At 39.8% G+C, this 16,307-nt stretch overlaps 1 protein-coding gene across 4 annotated transcripts in view; it reads left to right on the top strand.

Annotated features, from left to right (window-relative positions):
- ap3b1a (adaptor related protein complex 3 subunit beta 1a) overlaps positions 1-16,307 on the top strand; it is a 100,631-nt gene that overhangs the window by 43,078 nt on the left and 41,246 nt on the right. For all 4 annotated transcript variants that reach the window (XM_088070700.1, XM_088070699.1, XM_088070701.1 and 1 more), the window contains exons 19-22: positions 425-581; positions 4,589-4,745; positions 6,590-6,638; positions 7,998-8,101. In XM_088070700.1, the coding sequence (XP_087926826.1) occupies positions 425-581; positions 4,589-4,745; positions 6,590-6,638; positions 7,998-8,101 (467 nt within the window). The remainder of the gene's footprint in view (positions 1-424; positions 582-4,588; positions 4,746-6,589; positions 6,639-7,997; positions 8,102-16,307) is intronic.

The raw sequence follows: 16,307 nt of genomic DNA, 5'->3' as shown, positions 1-16,307 counted from the left end.
ATTGTAAGTGGTGTAGTTCGCTGTTGCTTTCTCACAATGATACAGAGATAATTACATAATTGAATGGCTTTTGCTGAAAAAAGCCAACCATAAAAGTAAAAAAAATAAGTTTGATTTCATGAAAATATGAAAATTATAAAAAGAGAGAAATGACCTGCTCTGTAGACTTTAGTCAAACGGAGGTCAAAATCTTGTGTCTGGTGCTCATTGAAAATGGAAAACAACAGGATAAACAGGAAGGAAATCCAGGCACTCCAAAAATGTGAAAAACATGATAAATGAGGAAGAATTACATCAAAAGGCCTTTATTTTAGTGACTAAGTCAAAAAGCAACATGTTTTGACCACTCTGTCATTAAAAAATGTATATAAATACACAAGATTTGTGTTTAATATATATACTGTGTATCTGTATGTTTGTGCAGAGTCGGGCAGCGAGAGTGAGGAGGAAAGCAGTGAAGAGTCAGACAAGACCTCCAGTGATTCAGGAAAAAGCTCCAGTGAATCTGAATCGGAAAAAAGTAAAAAGAAAAAGACCAAGATGGCGCCGCAGAAGAAAAGCAAGCCAACTGCTGCATTCAGGTACAGTGAAACCCCTCCTGTCCTGTCTGGAAGACTCTGAGGGTGTCATTTTTTTTTCCTCCCTGTGAATTTGCTGTGTCCAGATGTTGCCTGTTTCTTCCTCAGGTAATTAGACAGGTGTGTGTTGGTGGAGACACCAGAGTCATCGTCAACAACAAATGTGATCAGAGCTTCACTGAGTCAATAAGCTCAACTCAAACTCCCATCTGTTCACATCATCAGCCATTTTTATAATCTGTATGACAACCCACCTTCTGGCATGGCACTTCCCTCATCCAGTATAACTACCAGAGAAAAATCTGCAGTTGTAGAGAATTTTGATTCTTATATTTGCTGGATTTTAAATCTGTGCACCACAGAAAGGACCAAGCTTTTGTGAGTCACATATGATACACTGACAAAGAGAAAACACAACCTAAAACAAGATGAGGATCATCAGAAATTAAAATAATTTAAAATAAAATAATCCATTAATCTAAAACTGTCTTAGTTGATATTAAAATGACTTAAATTAATCTTTCAAAAGTCTTAAAAAATGCCCAAACACAGGAAGTAGGATTTTATTTTCTCTGATGATGCATTGTAAAATCTTAGAGTTGGTAACATCTGTTTTTGTTTTGTTAAACAATTTAATAAATTCCTCTTCCTAAACGCGTCATCCAAACATTTGAATCTCACATGCAGATTGGAAAACACAAAATTGCCAAGCAAACTAAACAGAAGTGCCAGATATTTCCTACTGCTGTTAGTAAACCAAATAGATACTTTTATGATAATATATTCATTGTCCTCCATGCTTTTCACTCATAAAAAGGGTTTTTAATTCAATATTGGAAGCAGATATTCAAGCTTTTTCACAGGACAAAAGAAATGTAATGTTTTTGCAGTGACAAACATTTGGCCCAAATAAAATTGTCTTTCTTCAGTTTTGGTTATTCAAAAATAAGTCTTAAACTTCATTCCAAGTCACATTAAAAGCCTTTAAAAGTCTTAAATGTAACTTGCTTAAAGCTGCAGGAACCCTGTAAAAGTCAAAGCTGTTGCCTCAGCTGCTATAACTTTTGTGATTCTTTTTTTTTCTCTGGGTTGGATTTTCTGATAAATAATCTGTGGCAGCGACTGCAGCGCTGTTAAGCAGCTCACTTGTAATTTCATAATGATGGAATTTCATTCCAATGCATGAACACAACATGACAGTGTTATGATGAGAGACAATAACTGATAAATAACAAATAATAATGATGAGAAAAACTCTGATCCAATCAATCAGTGCAGACAGTCTGCGAATTTTGTCCCAACAGGACTTAAAAACAAACATTTTAAGCCCAAATTAAAGGAAACAAACAAAGATTTTGGCCAGATCTGTTGCTTAGTAAGTGCAATTAGCCACATAAGGTTTCTTACACTTTTCTAGTCAACACTGAATTAGTATGTTTGGCCACTATTACACTTGCAAAAAATGTGTTTGAAATTTTGGGTGTGACAAAAAGTACACATACACCTTGGGCACACATTTTGAAACTAGATGCCGTCTACACAACCCTAATAAAGACATTTGATGGAGAATTCTTCATTTAGATCCTGCACTTAAAGGATTACTTAACCCCCAAATTATTGTTTGTATATCAGTTACTCACCCCATGTTATTTTGAATTTGTGAAAAAAAACTTTGAATGAAGAATCCAAAAACTACGGAGCCCCGAAAGGGGCTTTTATTTCAAAACGCACACACGCTTTCAATATCCAGCACCATTTTTGTAAAGTGCACCTTTGTTTTAGTAACTTTCATGCATGTTTTTATTTAAAAAATGTTGAAGTAATTTGCACGCGCATTTGTTTTATATAAAGGCGCATATGTAAGTTACTAAAACACAGTTTATAAAATAAGTGCGAGAAATACAAATAAAGTGCGTGTGCAAATTACTTAGTCATGCTCTGTTTCAAAACATGCATTTGAAAATGATTAAAACGTGTGCAATTTCTAAAACAGGTGCGCGCAATAGAAAGTGTGCGTGCATTTTAAAAAATCAAACCAGGCTCCTTAAAAAAACAGACAAAAATTCTCTACAAATCGAACTGGGCCAGATTCAACAACAGCAAAACTACATGAAAACATGTTTACAAGCTTTCACACAACTTGCGCAGTATCATCCGAGTTTCATTGATCCTTCGCATGCTCAGTATTCCACTGTTTGAAACTTTTCTCTGCTCTCTTAAAAGCCAGACTCCATTGACAAAAACAATAATTTTACCTCGCTGAACATGGGAGATGCTGGTTTCTAGCTGCCTCAGTCAATTGTTTGTTTGTGTTATTGTGTGACTTTGGTGAATCTGAACTAACCCCTTTAACACCAAAGTCACACAATGAGACAAACAAACTAACTGATCGAGGCATTAGTAGACCAGCAGCTTGCTTGACTGTTTTTGTAAATGGAGTTTGGCTTCGAAGAGAGTATAGACAAAGTTAAATTTTAGTTCAGTTCACCATCTGAAAGTGCTGTCTGTTTGGGAGGTACGAAGCATACTACTGGATAAATGAGAGTTGGATAATTCTACACGAGTTATGTGATCATTTGTTAACATATGTTTGGATGTACTTTTGATAAACATGGACCCCTATGACTTAAATTCATCCAGAACTTTCTCTGTTCACGGATTCTTTGCCCACTAGAGGCATGCGAGAAAAAACTTTTTTTTCATGAATTCAGTGCAACGCGTTGATCATTTGGGGAATTAAGTATTCCTTTAATGTCCTTTTGTAGTTTAAGAGGACCAGGTAACAGTTTTGAGTGTCCTTTTCACTGACAGATAATCAGAATATAATCCAAATCCATGTTTTCAGATAGGAGAGAAAATCATGCCAGCTGTCTTGAAGGAGGTAATAATATAGTCTGTAAGCAATACACACCTATTCTACTGTATATAAACCTTCTAGCTCTCCGTGTCAAACACACACAGACACACAGACACATCAGGCTGGCAGAGCTGCTAGAATATCGTTAGTGTGAGTTCCATTAACAAGCTAATCAAGGAGAATTTTCCTCCAGTAGTGTAACCCACATTTACATGGCTAATGGATAATGACTTTTGATTGGTCATTTAGCAGCCTGGTGTTGCCAATGAATGAGATTTGAGTCATTACTGCTGAATATGCTCCCGTACACTCCCCTTACACACTGGCAAATTTAGTTTCTTATGCACCGCACTTCATTTGCTCACGGACACACAAACTCACACAGAATCTACCTGATTTCGCCGTGTGACAGGCTGCCGGCTGACCCTGTTCTCTCCATTAGAGAGTATAATTAGAGCAACTCACCCCAGTGCTCAAACACACAAACGCACCCACGCACACACACACACACACACACAACACACAACACACACACACATGCACACAGTAATTAGAGCAGCTCACCCCAGTGCTTCCACAACAAACACAGCATAATGCCCTCATTATGGCCCAGTCATTTCAGGCAGGGCCTAATCAGGCCCACAGTGATTTATATCACTTTTTCCTGTTCGCAGCAAATGAAATCTGTAGGCCAAATTAATACTGGCTTTTCATCATCGCCCAAGTTAAAAAGCCAGTTACCGTCACAATTCCCCTCATTAATTTAACGGCTGAAAATCCCAGGCAGGCGGAGTAAACACTCATTATCGGGACAAATTGAAGAGGGACAGAGCAAGTGAAAGAGAGAGGAGAAAGATGGAAGAAATCTTTTTTGACTGAATGCAACATTGAATTAACTTCACAAACAAAAACAGATTGATCGTTGTTGTTCTGACCGGGCCACGCTTCAGCTCTCACTTTGGATGTGGATAATAATAAAAGGTATATTATTAAAGATATTGCAAGTTTGCTTTTCCTGATGGACTGAAGACTGTTTTTTCAAATCATATACATTGAAGCTGAGTGTGTTTTATGTAAATATGGTAAAAGCATGTTCTCTAAACAAAGTCAATGTGCAGTTCTGTTAGTTTTACATATGAATTTTGTGTTTCAGTGACTCAGATGAAAACGGAAATGGACCTGTAGCCCAAGCCAGCAGCTCGTCAGCAGAAAACTCCTCCGACTCTGAGACAGACTCCTCCTCTGACTCTGACTCAGATGCCCCCATAGCACAACAGAAGAAGAAGCTTGATGTCAAGTCCAAATCCAAGGTGATGCTGCGATTCATTTTAGTCCTGAAACTGAAGCAGCTTCTACGCAGAGATGGTGCTATAGTGCCGCAATGAAGTCCTCGCTTTATACCGTCACTTCATTTTCCTATAAAAATAGGAAATGTGGCTGGATTTTCAGATTTCTGACAGTCCTTTAACACATCATGTGGGACGAATGCTTCATGCTTTCACTCAGGGATGCTCAAGGAAAAATATTTGTAGCTTTGAGAGGGTAAAAAAATGCACCCTCCTCCTCTAACAACTAAAGAACAGTCCCTTCGGCCTATTCTTATCTTGGAAAATAAAAAACTGGTTAAATAATACCAAGAACAGGACAGTTAGACAGTTAACTTATAAAAAAACCCCAAAAAACTTGTGTTAGAGCAGGAAATCGCACTTCAAAATAAAAGCTCTGTGCCCTAAATTCACTGCACTTCAAAATAAAGTGTGTTTGTCACAGACTTGACATGGTCGCAAGTCAGTTGACCCACGACCCACTTTTGGACTGCAGCCCACCAGTTGGAACCACTGTACTGTAAGATATATTAAAAATACATATGTATGCAAAATATACAACAAGCTCGCATGTAACCATATGCATTTTAAAAATCTACCAGTTTCCATGATGGCTTTTAAGGAGGCTCTAAACTGTAAGAAATGTTGGGGTGACGTTCAAAAGCATTAAAAACAGACAACTGACAGTTTATATTGATCTTTGTAGCCGTAGCAGCACTGCACACTATTCAGTTTCATGCATGTGTCATAGTGTAATGCGTGTTTACCCCTGAGCTCAGAAGTTCTCTGATATATCATCTTTAAAGCAGTGTAGAATCTGATATTATTGCAAAGAGGATGAATGAAGAAACTCTTCTGTTTAACTGTATAAACAGTGTCTCTCAGGGAGCTGTTGTTCCCCAGGCACACACGTGGCAATAGCGTTGAAATCCCAATTTATATTGTGGGATATAATTTTGCTCATCTGTTATCAGCTTTATTTATTTTTTCTCCGCAAGTCGTTCATTTTTTTCCCCCTTTTCAGCCCTCACCATCTTTTTCTTACCTGTTCGGCTCATCGCATTATCTCTCGCCCTCCCTTTCCTTTTCTGCACTATGAAATTCTCATTTCATACACTTTGTCATTTGGACATGGCCTATGAATTATGCATCTCTCTCTCCCTCTCTGTCTACACCTCTCTCTCTGTCTCTCTGTCTCTCTGTCTCTCTCTCTTGCTCTTTCAGACCTCCGTTCACTAACAAGGTTTCCGTCTCTATTACCGCCACCAAGCGTCAATCAGAGAAGATCTGATAAGATACGGCTTCTAACTTTATTGTTTGTTTTCACTGTCATTCCTCACTCCCTCCTCTGTGTAGTTTTTTTTTCTTTCCAGTCTGCTCAGCCTGGAGTATGCAGAGTGGAATTTTATGGTTCTTTATGTGACGTGAATGCAGCCGTGGTTGGTTAGGAAGGTGTGGAGAAAGGGTGATAAAAGCGCTCGTACGTTTAAATGCGTTTTTATTGGGCCTGTTGTGGCGCGAGCTACCGCCGTGTGTTGTAATTCCCACAAGTCAACACCTGACAAGCCCGAGTCAGTCGCATGGGGTGGCGTGTATCGGTTGTGACACGACACCGTGCATGACTGGTCATTGAGAATTCCAGGCGTGCTGCAGATCTGTTTTTGGGATGAATGTGTCATGTCTTGAGAGACGCTGCCAGCAAAATTGAAGCATGTCACCCACTGAAAAGCACAAAACACAGTTTCAGTACTTTTGTTTTGTGTTGTCATTTTTCTGCCCGGGCCTCTTCTTCTGTGGTGCTTATCATCATGTTGCTGTTTGTTTTTCAGGTGGAAGTGAAGCCCAAGAATGAAGTCTCCTTACTGGATCTAGATGACTGTGAGTTTCACAGACTTTCACACTGTAAATTACTCAATTTCCAACATTTGTCTCCACTTCACTTTTGAATTCTCCTCAGCTCTCTTCATCTTTTTTAGATTATTAGATCATCTATTTAGTTTTTTATGCCTCCCTGCCGGCGACAGCCATGACCGAAGGCATTATATTGTTTGTCTGTGAACGCAATATCTCAAGAGGGAATTTCTTTAAATTTGGCACAAATGTCCATGTGGAGATACAATGAACTGATTACATTTTGGTGGTCATAGGTTACACCTCAAGGTCACTGTGACCTCATCAGTCTCACTCTCGTTTATGTTATATCTCAGAGGATCTCTTCAAATTTGGCACAAACATCCACTTTGAGTCAAGAATTAATTGATTTGAATTTTTGTGGTCAAAGGTCAGGGTCCCAATGACCTTTCATCCATGTCATTCTTGTGAAAAAAAAAAACGCCTTGAGGGAATTTCCTTAAATTAGGCACAAACGTCCACTTGGACCCAAAAGTGAACTGATTTGGTGGTCCAAGAAGGCCAAGGCCACTGTGACCTTACAAAACATGTTTTAGCTGACAAAATTTCACACAAATGAGTGACACCATGTATCACTAGCTCACCTAGCACCCCTGAGCTAGCTAATGTGCTGCTCTGCTGAGGAAGATGCCATTAATGTTTACGTATTCTGCTGTCACAAAGCCTCTCTATGAGTAGATGCACTCTTTATTTTGCAAGGTGATGTGGTTTGCAGGTGAAGTTCAGTAGAAAGTAGAACAGTTCCTACATAAAACTGCTCAAAACAAGGTCTGTGGATTATATTGAGAAACTAGTTCATGCTTTCTGGAAAGAGAGATTGCTGTTGAGTTTTTGAAATGCATTTGTTTGGTGCTTTGAGCACCATAAGCCAAGTGCCATCTGGTTCCATGATATTAGAAAAAAGACAGACATCTCTATGGCCGATATCTCCAACACACAACAACTCTTACAAACTAAATTGACTGATAAATAGCACTACAGGAAGAGGAGAAATATGTATTTTTGATTTGGGGGTGAACTGTCCCCTTTAAATGAGTTAGAATAATACCGAAACATACAAAAAACACTGAAAGCATAAAGGCAGGAATTTCCCACCTAAAAACCTCCCAGTTTAACCAAGTTGTGAACACGTTTTATGTTATTTTCACAGCCCCCAAGTGGCCAAAAAAATTATGAGTGTAGCTTTAAAGCTACAATGTGTGTATTTGGAAAATTCCTGTCTTTGGTGCCCCCCAGTGACACTATCAAAAATGACACTTTGGTAGACTGCAATGCCTCCAAAGAGGCTTAAACAAGCTAAAAGTACGTGTTTCTGTTTTGTTTTAGTTTCTCCTGCACCCACAAATGCTCCAAAGTCTTTGGTTGTTTCTCCGAGCCTGCTGTCCGACCTCGAGGGCCTCTCTCTCTCCAACATCTCCTCCACTGTGCAGGTTAGTGTGTGTGTGTTTGTGCATTATGAAACACACAGGATGACATTTCCTCCATCACCGTGTGTTGGGAGTCAATTGTTCCTTTTCTGTCTGACACTGACAGAACAGCAGAGCAGCATATGAGATGGTGAAATGAGCTTCTCTCCCTCGTGGAACATTTCTGCTCCAGGCGGCGACTATTGACCTTTTCTGCCTTCTTATATTTATAGCCAGTCAGGACGCCACAACTGCTCTTCCTGTTTCCTGTATCTTTTATAGTCTGTCTTTCTCACCCGTGCTGTCTTTTGCTCTTCCACACCCTTGAACTCTATTTCTGTGTCTCATCTCTGCGTCCACCCACTCGGTCTCTCTCTCCCTTCTCTCTCTCCTCCTCTCTGTCACCTTCCATCTCTCTCTGTCAGATGTTGCGTCCCTTGTGTCTCGGCGTTGTGTATATCTGATGGTTGACCTTTCCTAGTGTGACGGCTCCTTTCTCTCCTTAGTGTGTGAGCCGCTCTGCGCGCCTGTGTGTTTTGTATCTTGTCTTTCCCCCGGGAGGGAAATGTCCAGACCATTCTTTCTGCTGTTTGCTGTGTCTATTTTGTGTCTCACAGCCAGGTCTGTGGTAACTCTGCTGTTTGAACATTTTAAATCATTTTAAATTTATGTTTTTTTTTAATATGCTCAGCATTCACACAGGTGTTTGACACAGGCTCTTATTTTAAAATTTACCTAAGTTTGATTTATTACAGTGTTGTTGTAAAGAAATTTCTCAAAAGTAAATGTACCTTTGTTCATTTTGAATGATAAATCTGTGAATATTTTAAATTAATCATGTAATCGTTTAAAGTCCATGTAAAGTGAATTCAGAGATTTGTTTCAAAACACATAAATTTTGGAAACTGATTGTTGAAAACATGTTACAAAGACCCTTTACTATATAGTACTGAATTGTGGATTTAGATGGTTGACTGCTTTTTCACCATTTTCCTATTTTAAGATTTTTTGGGCGGGCCTAAAACCATAGCTTGATGACACACTGGAGCTATACTCAGCATAACCCCGCCCCTGACAATGTAGCAGTATGAAAACGAGAAGCATCATTAGCATAGTCCTGCGATTGGGCGTGGCCTCCGCTCCACCACCAGACTAATTTTTTCATGATTTTGAGACATTCTTTTACATACTTGGTGATTTTCTTGGTCATTCAGATTTGGTCAGGTGTTTAATAACACATCTTTCTGTGATGTGACAAACTCAGAACACATTTTAGTTATCACTTTACACAGACTTTAATGATTACAATGTCTGAAACAAACTGTATATGAAGATGGATGACGTGTTCAGATGCTTAAGTGAAGCTGAAATGTCCCGGATGCTGCCACTGCGCTGTGTATGCGTATGTGTGTGTGTTTCTGATGTGTCGTGTTCAACGTTACCGACAGGCTGAAAATAAGGTTGATAAACATTAGAAAGCAGCAGGGAGGCCAGTGAAAATGTTATGGCGGTTACTTCTGTTTGATTTCTCATACTTCTCCTCATACTTAATTCAGTCCCTTTTTCAAACTCAGTGCAGAGTAAATTTGAAATGTTATTTGAGCGCTGTTTGGGCGTAGACAGACGTTACTTTGTGGCGGCCTGTCATTGTGTCTTGCTGGTGAAGGGGCTAAAATTAGCGCGTTTGCTCGGGTGTTGTGTTTCCATTAAACTGGTTTAAATACTTATGCTTACTGCAGAGCCATTTGACCAGTGTGTGAATGCCGACCTTAACCTTTCCTAGTACATTAAAAAGCAAGATGTTAGTGGGTGTTAGTGTTTTTTTTGTGCAGTTGGACAGGGGCTAAATTCTGTGTTAACTTTTTGTTGTGAACAGTTTGTTTGGCTGCAAGTAGGTGAATGTCTTTTCATAGGCTCTCTAAGCAGCATCCCCACTGTCCTGGCTCTGGTCTCGTACTTAGCTTTTGTGGTAAGTTACTCTATATTCAGAATCCGCCCGTCAGTCCTGCCCGCCTGTCACTCAGTATGATTGACAGCTGCTCTCAGGCCAGCGTTTATGCAGCCTTGTTAGTCGCTTTCTCCTCCTCCTCAGGTGAAGGCCATGGAGTAATAGAGAATAGAAATGCAGATTAGAACAGGGAACTTTTCGCACATCAACATCTGATTTAGAGTCAATTCTATGCATAAATACATGATGGGCATCGGGATTCATAGACAAGGGTAAATAACCTCACCTTTATTCACCCCCTTCCCACCTCCCCACGCATGCACACGCTTACATATCAGCTCTCTCTCTCTCTCTCTCTCTCTCTCTCTCTCTCTCTCTCTCTCTCTCTCTCTCTCACACACACACTCTCTCTCTCACACACACACACACACACACACACACACACACACACACACACACACACACACACACACACACACACACACACTGGCCTCAGTGTCATTTCTATTTCTCAGCAATCTGCCCACAGAGGCAGCGAGTCTGTCTCAGCTGAGCGCTCGGGCCCTTTTAGAGAATTACTGCATGGTTATCAAAGGCATTTAGATTAACCCTGGTCACTGTCTTTGACCCACCTCCTCGTCTGTCTCCTCCTCCTCTCCCCAGTTTCTGCATGCTACCGCTCTCTCTAATAACATTTTGACATTAGGATCTCTCACAAATGCCTCTTAAATCCCCCCACCCCCAAACCTCTTCCGACCGCTGTCCGTGTGTGCGGCAGGGTGGCTGAGGCTGATAACTTTTCATTCATAATTAGCAGTCGCCGAATGGTGCTGCGTTGGGGGGAAATTGAACTGTCAGCGGCAGGGCGCACGGCGTTTGACCCCATCACGCCCAGAGGGGGCCATCATAATTTGTTCATTTGGTGTCCATCAGGCGGGCGCCAGCTCCCCCTCCTCCTCCTCCCCCGTCTCCCTCCTCACCCCTCTGACCTCCCCCGTAGTGGGCGCTCTGGGTTCACGTCTAATTATGAATCAGCAGAAGGACCCCGAGCGCCACGAATATAGCAGCCCCTGCCCTCCAAACCTCCCGCTGCCACTCAAACTGCAGAGATTGCCTCTTAAATAGGAATAAATGCCCACACAGAAATAGGCAGTCAGTGCAGGGGCCTACGCAGCAAGTGGAGACTTTGGGAAATGTTTGTTGCAGCATTTCTTTTCCTATTAGTCTGTTTTCACAACACTTTTTTAGTCTTTGTGTGTGTATTTGTGTATATGTTTTTTCTTTAAGTTTTATTGCAATAACAGACACAGGGATGACATAGACAGTGGGGTAGGGGTTGGTAAAGGTTAATAACATATAGAAAATCAAAGTAGGCAGATTAGCTGTAGTTGTGCATGGTCAAGATTTAAATGATTATTGTAGGTAAGACACTTTGTGGAGAAAACTTGGGCCAAAAGTATTTGAGTCATGATAAGCATTTATGGTAGTAGTGGGGCAGCTAGTAATACCTACACGTAAACACACACACACACACACACACACACACACACACACACACACACACACACACACATACATATACATATACATATATGTATGCATACATACATAGATACATAGACACACACAAAAATATATAACCCCCCCCATAATAATACATGTTGCACGTGTATCAAAAAACACTTAGCTCTTTATTTACTATAAGCAAGCAAATTAATGCTTAATGCTTTATTTTTAACCTATAAACATATATATTATGCCATATCCATGCCTTCATGAAAAACATGCTGTGGTATTGTGCAGCTAATTGTCTACAGTGATTGAGGAAATACTCAGATCCTTCACTCTAGCATGAATAACAACACCACAGTGAAGAAACAATACTCCATCACAAGTGAAAGTACTGCATTTAAAGTTTTACCTTGTAAGATTCTTGAATAAGAAAACAAAATAGAGATTGCTACTCTAAATTCAAGGGAAAAAATCTCCAGATGTCATTAGACCAGTTAACTTCTATTAAATAAAAATAAAATGGTGTGTGGCAAAAAAACAAGATTTTAAGGACTCAATAATGAAATGGAGTGAAAGCATATTGGTGTACAACCCAAGCCATTAGTCTAAAACATAAATAAAAACAGAATGCAAAGATCAGCAAATTCTTATCTAAAGACTAACTGTGTTGCATCACTTCTTTAAACAACTCTTAGTAAGTGTTTGGAAACTGAGTACTCTAACTTTTGAAGTTTTGAAAGTGATTTTTTCCTGTGTTTCACAAGTATGCCCCCTAAAATCTTTAAGATTTAAAGCCTGTGTGGGAAAAAATGGGCCAAATATCATCTTAAAACTGTGAGAGATTATTTATTTCAAACAGGAATAGTTTTGAAGCTGGCTTCTGTACATATTAAATACATTTCCGTTAGCATGTTCAATACTTTTTACTCATTCCACTTTATCGCCCATCATTTTTATGGATTGCAATGTTATAATTTCTCTGTCTGTGTAGTTTTATTAAGTTAACACTACTTCTGGTCTAAATGTCATGTGAATATCTACCTTCAAATATGTTTGATGAAAAAAAAAGAGGTCGAAACTTTAAATAATTATAATTTAATTCAGTTTTTATTTATGTACTACACTAGTTCCAAACATTTTAGGTATCAGGGTTTTATTTTCCTCTGAAATGTAATGAAGTAAAGGTATGTCATACAGAAAATAGAAATACTCAAGTAAACACTGTTTTTTCACATTCAGTAGCCAGTGTTATAGTATGATATAGTATATATATATATAGTATAATGAATCACTTGTGATTCATAAAACAACAGCAAAAAAAAAAACCCACCACAACATTTATTTAGGTACACTTAAATTAAATCTTCTTCTAATCTTCTCCAGCTTTTTCATAATAATTTTCTAAATTTCAAACAATTTAGTTTAATGAAAACTGGTCGACTTTCTATTTTCATATATGAATTGGTTCACTTATGTATTGAACATGCATTAGTCAAGACTGGTTACTTCTATTTGTTTTTTTCTTCTTCTTCTTTTTTATGTTTTATTTTGTTTTTCTTTTTTTCGTTTTCCTATTTTGGTTATTTGTGTTAAACCTGGGTGGGAGGGTGTGGGTGGGCATTTGTGTAAATGACAAGCAAGCATATTAATGTTTTTGCCTGCCAGATAAGTATATTTTGATACTATAAAACTGGGGAAAAAAATCCAACAATTCATGGCACATTTCTAACCAAATTGCTGATTGCCTTTTTCAGTCTTTGCAAAAGAAATCACACTCATGTGCTCAGTGTTTGAAGGTTTAAATACTTGTGAAAGGCATCTGAAAGCAGCACAAAGCAGCACAAAAGTGAAAAATAGCACTTAAAATAAAATAAAATAAATTAAAAAGTGATTTCACTCCAGGTTACAAAGGGTTAAATATTATGCTGACACAAAGAAACTGTTGGCAGTTTGTTAACGATACTTGCAAAGCAAGATGAAGGACAATACTGCTTCTGAATAACAATCCTCTATTATTGCTAATGCTCTTTAATGGAAAGCTTCAAAATTAATCATTTTAAAATACCTAATTTAGGGACAAATTGGCATAAATGAAGTAACCTCTGTCTATATGCGCTGGAGAGACTTCTTGTTACAATAAAGTAGTTTTAGATGGCTGTAGTAACATTTATTTAATCCAATTTGCTGTCAAGGACTTTGTGACGCCCCTCAATTAATTGTCATCTCCTGACTGAGGGGAACAATTAGGGCCTAAAGTCAAACACATGTCCCTTACCTTAATCCTCACAACTCTTGTAGAGCATAATGAAATCCTGTCCTCGCTGTTGGAGGCAGACGCTGTCTGAAAAACAGAAATGGATTTTCAATATATGCCCATACGTCTCCGTAGCCACCCCTCCTCCCCCCAAACACACCACTTTCTTTTAAATTGGCCCTCTTATGCACACAGCACAAGGCTACCCGGCTCCGGTTAGCCCTTTTTGAATATGTCAGCGGGATTTTCAGGTCATTTGCCAGAGAGGATGCTGGGAGCGTGGCGTCCGGGCTCTGAAGGTGACTGGTGTCTGTGTCATCCATCACAGGAGCTTCCTTTAAGTTGATGCATAATAGAGCCTCTCAATCAACTTCCTCCCTCATTGTCACCTCCCTCCTTCCTGTCCAGGGCTGAGAACGCCAGCCAGAGAGAGAACTGACACAAGTCAAGGTTACATTGCTCGCCTTCTTCTTATTTACACTTGAGGTGTTATGTGCCGCGTGCCAGGACAACAGTGGATGGAAGAGTGAAGGGGCTTTGTGTGGGCACTAGTGTCAGCCTTTAACTGTCCACTGTGTCAAATTGGTGATAATAAGCGGTTTGAAGCCCTGTCCTGTCTCCTGTCTCCGCCGCCCGCTCAGTGGCGAGGGCGACAGACAGGACCTTGAAGCAGGATGTGTCTGTCAGGGAGGTAAATCTCTGTTGTGATGGGGTGGCAAACATTATGGCCGGCTTTATCGACACCGACTGCTCTGACACATCTAAAAGTGGCCCAATAAATTTGCAGGCTGGCGCTGGCGTGACGGGCGCTTGTGAGGGCGCAGCGGCGTTACGGCACAGCAGCAAATGTTTGTTTGACCTCCTTTATAGGCGCGTGGGCGGTCTGGGCGCAAGAGACGCTGCTGCTCTGTCAAGGGGACTGAGAGATGGCGTTGTTGACGGACACTTTATTCTGTATTTAATGTGACTTTGGCAGGCTGTTGTTTTTAAATGTTTGATACTAACATTATGATATTCAAGCCTATTTTTCCTCACTGAAGACTTACATCAGGTCACAAACGGTGACCAAAAATTGAGTTTACTCAACCAACACTTCAAACTGATTGGGCAGATAGCCAATCATAATTGGGCTGGCACCTGGTGTAGCTAATCAGAATTAAAGGGGCCCTATTAGGCTAATTTTTAGGATTATATCTGTATTTTGGGGGTGCACTACAATAGGTTTACATGCTTTAATGTAATGCCTTCTGCTGCAGCACCTCTGTCTGAAACAGTCTGTCTGAGCTTATATCCCGCCTCCCGACAAGCCCAGTCTGCTCTGATTGGTCAGCTGGCTCTCTCTGTATACATTCTATTCTATATTGTGATATCGCCAAGTTACTGAAGTAAACAGTGGGCGGGTTTCCATTAACCCTCAAAGTGCGCAAATTGAAATTGCAAACACGAAATGCGCATAATGGAAATACGTCAATTAAAAAAACAACATCACGTTTATGACAAAAAAGTTTTTGCACTCATATAAGGTGGTGTTTCAGGCGATTCGAAAAAGCCACATTTAGCAAAACTGCAATGGAACACTTTTTTCGCTTTTATTGCTCATATGATGTGCAACACCGGGTGGCGGTTATGTGACTTTATGGTTGCCAGCCGCCACAGAACCCAAAGAAAAGGAAAAAGTACAACAAAGTCAGATGACATTCTACAAAACATGGCTCAGTATGTATGGACGGAGGAAGAGACTGAGATCTTCTTAACTCTGATACAAGACAAAGAAATTACAGCGATATTAGATTGGCTTTAATGAATGGCTGCAATAGAAATAAACCTGCCAATATTTTGGACATCCATCACCATGCTTCTTGGAATGTTATTGTGAAAGAAAGGACTGGTAACATTGCGAGAGAAGTCGCACAATATCAATCAATAGAAAAGCAGTCATCTTGCAATTGGGATTTATCGAAATTTCGAAAAATATCATTCAAGTTTTGCGCAAATCTGTAATGGAAACCCAACGAGTGAAACTCAAACGAGCTGTTTCAGGCAGCTTAGGAGCAGTGTCTTCTGAGGGAGAGAGAACTCCCTTTGGCTTGGACTTTGGGTTTTATTACTTGGAGACTTTTTTACAAGCACAAAAATGCTAAACAAAACAATAAAGAAAAGGGAAAAACCCAAAATGCACAATAGGGACCCTTCAAAGGGTGGCCTTGCCACTCCAGGCCACTCCCTAGACAAACTGCTGCTTATGGATTTACCTGGAAGTAAATAGTGCATTTGATGGCAGCCATTTTCAGTCACAGGTTAATATTAAAGGTATAATATGCAGGAAGCAGGAAACAGTGTACGGACTCGCATAAAGCCACAGATTTGGACGGTTCTCTGTTAGACATGTAGGCCGGCGGGTTTTAGAGGCCATTTACACGGCAACGGTTCTTGCATGAAAGGTTAAACTTTTGTTTGCCTTTTGCTTACACAACAACGGAGTTACGGGGGCCTGAAAATGCAATATTTTGAAACTT

This window comes from Plectropomus leopardus, chromosome 20 (genome assembly GCF_026936395.1).
Source record: "Plectropomus leopardus strain MGB_pleo_1.0 chromosome 20, ASM2693639v1, whole genome shotgun sequence".
Taxonomy (NCBI): Eukaryota; Metazoa; Chordata; class Actinopteri; order Perciformes; family Serranidae; genus Plectropomus; species Plectropomus leopardus.
This window is presented reverse-complemented; position numbering and strand designations above follow the sequence as displayed.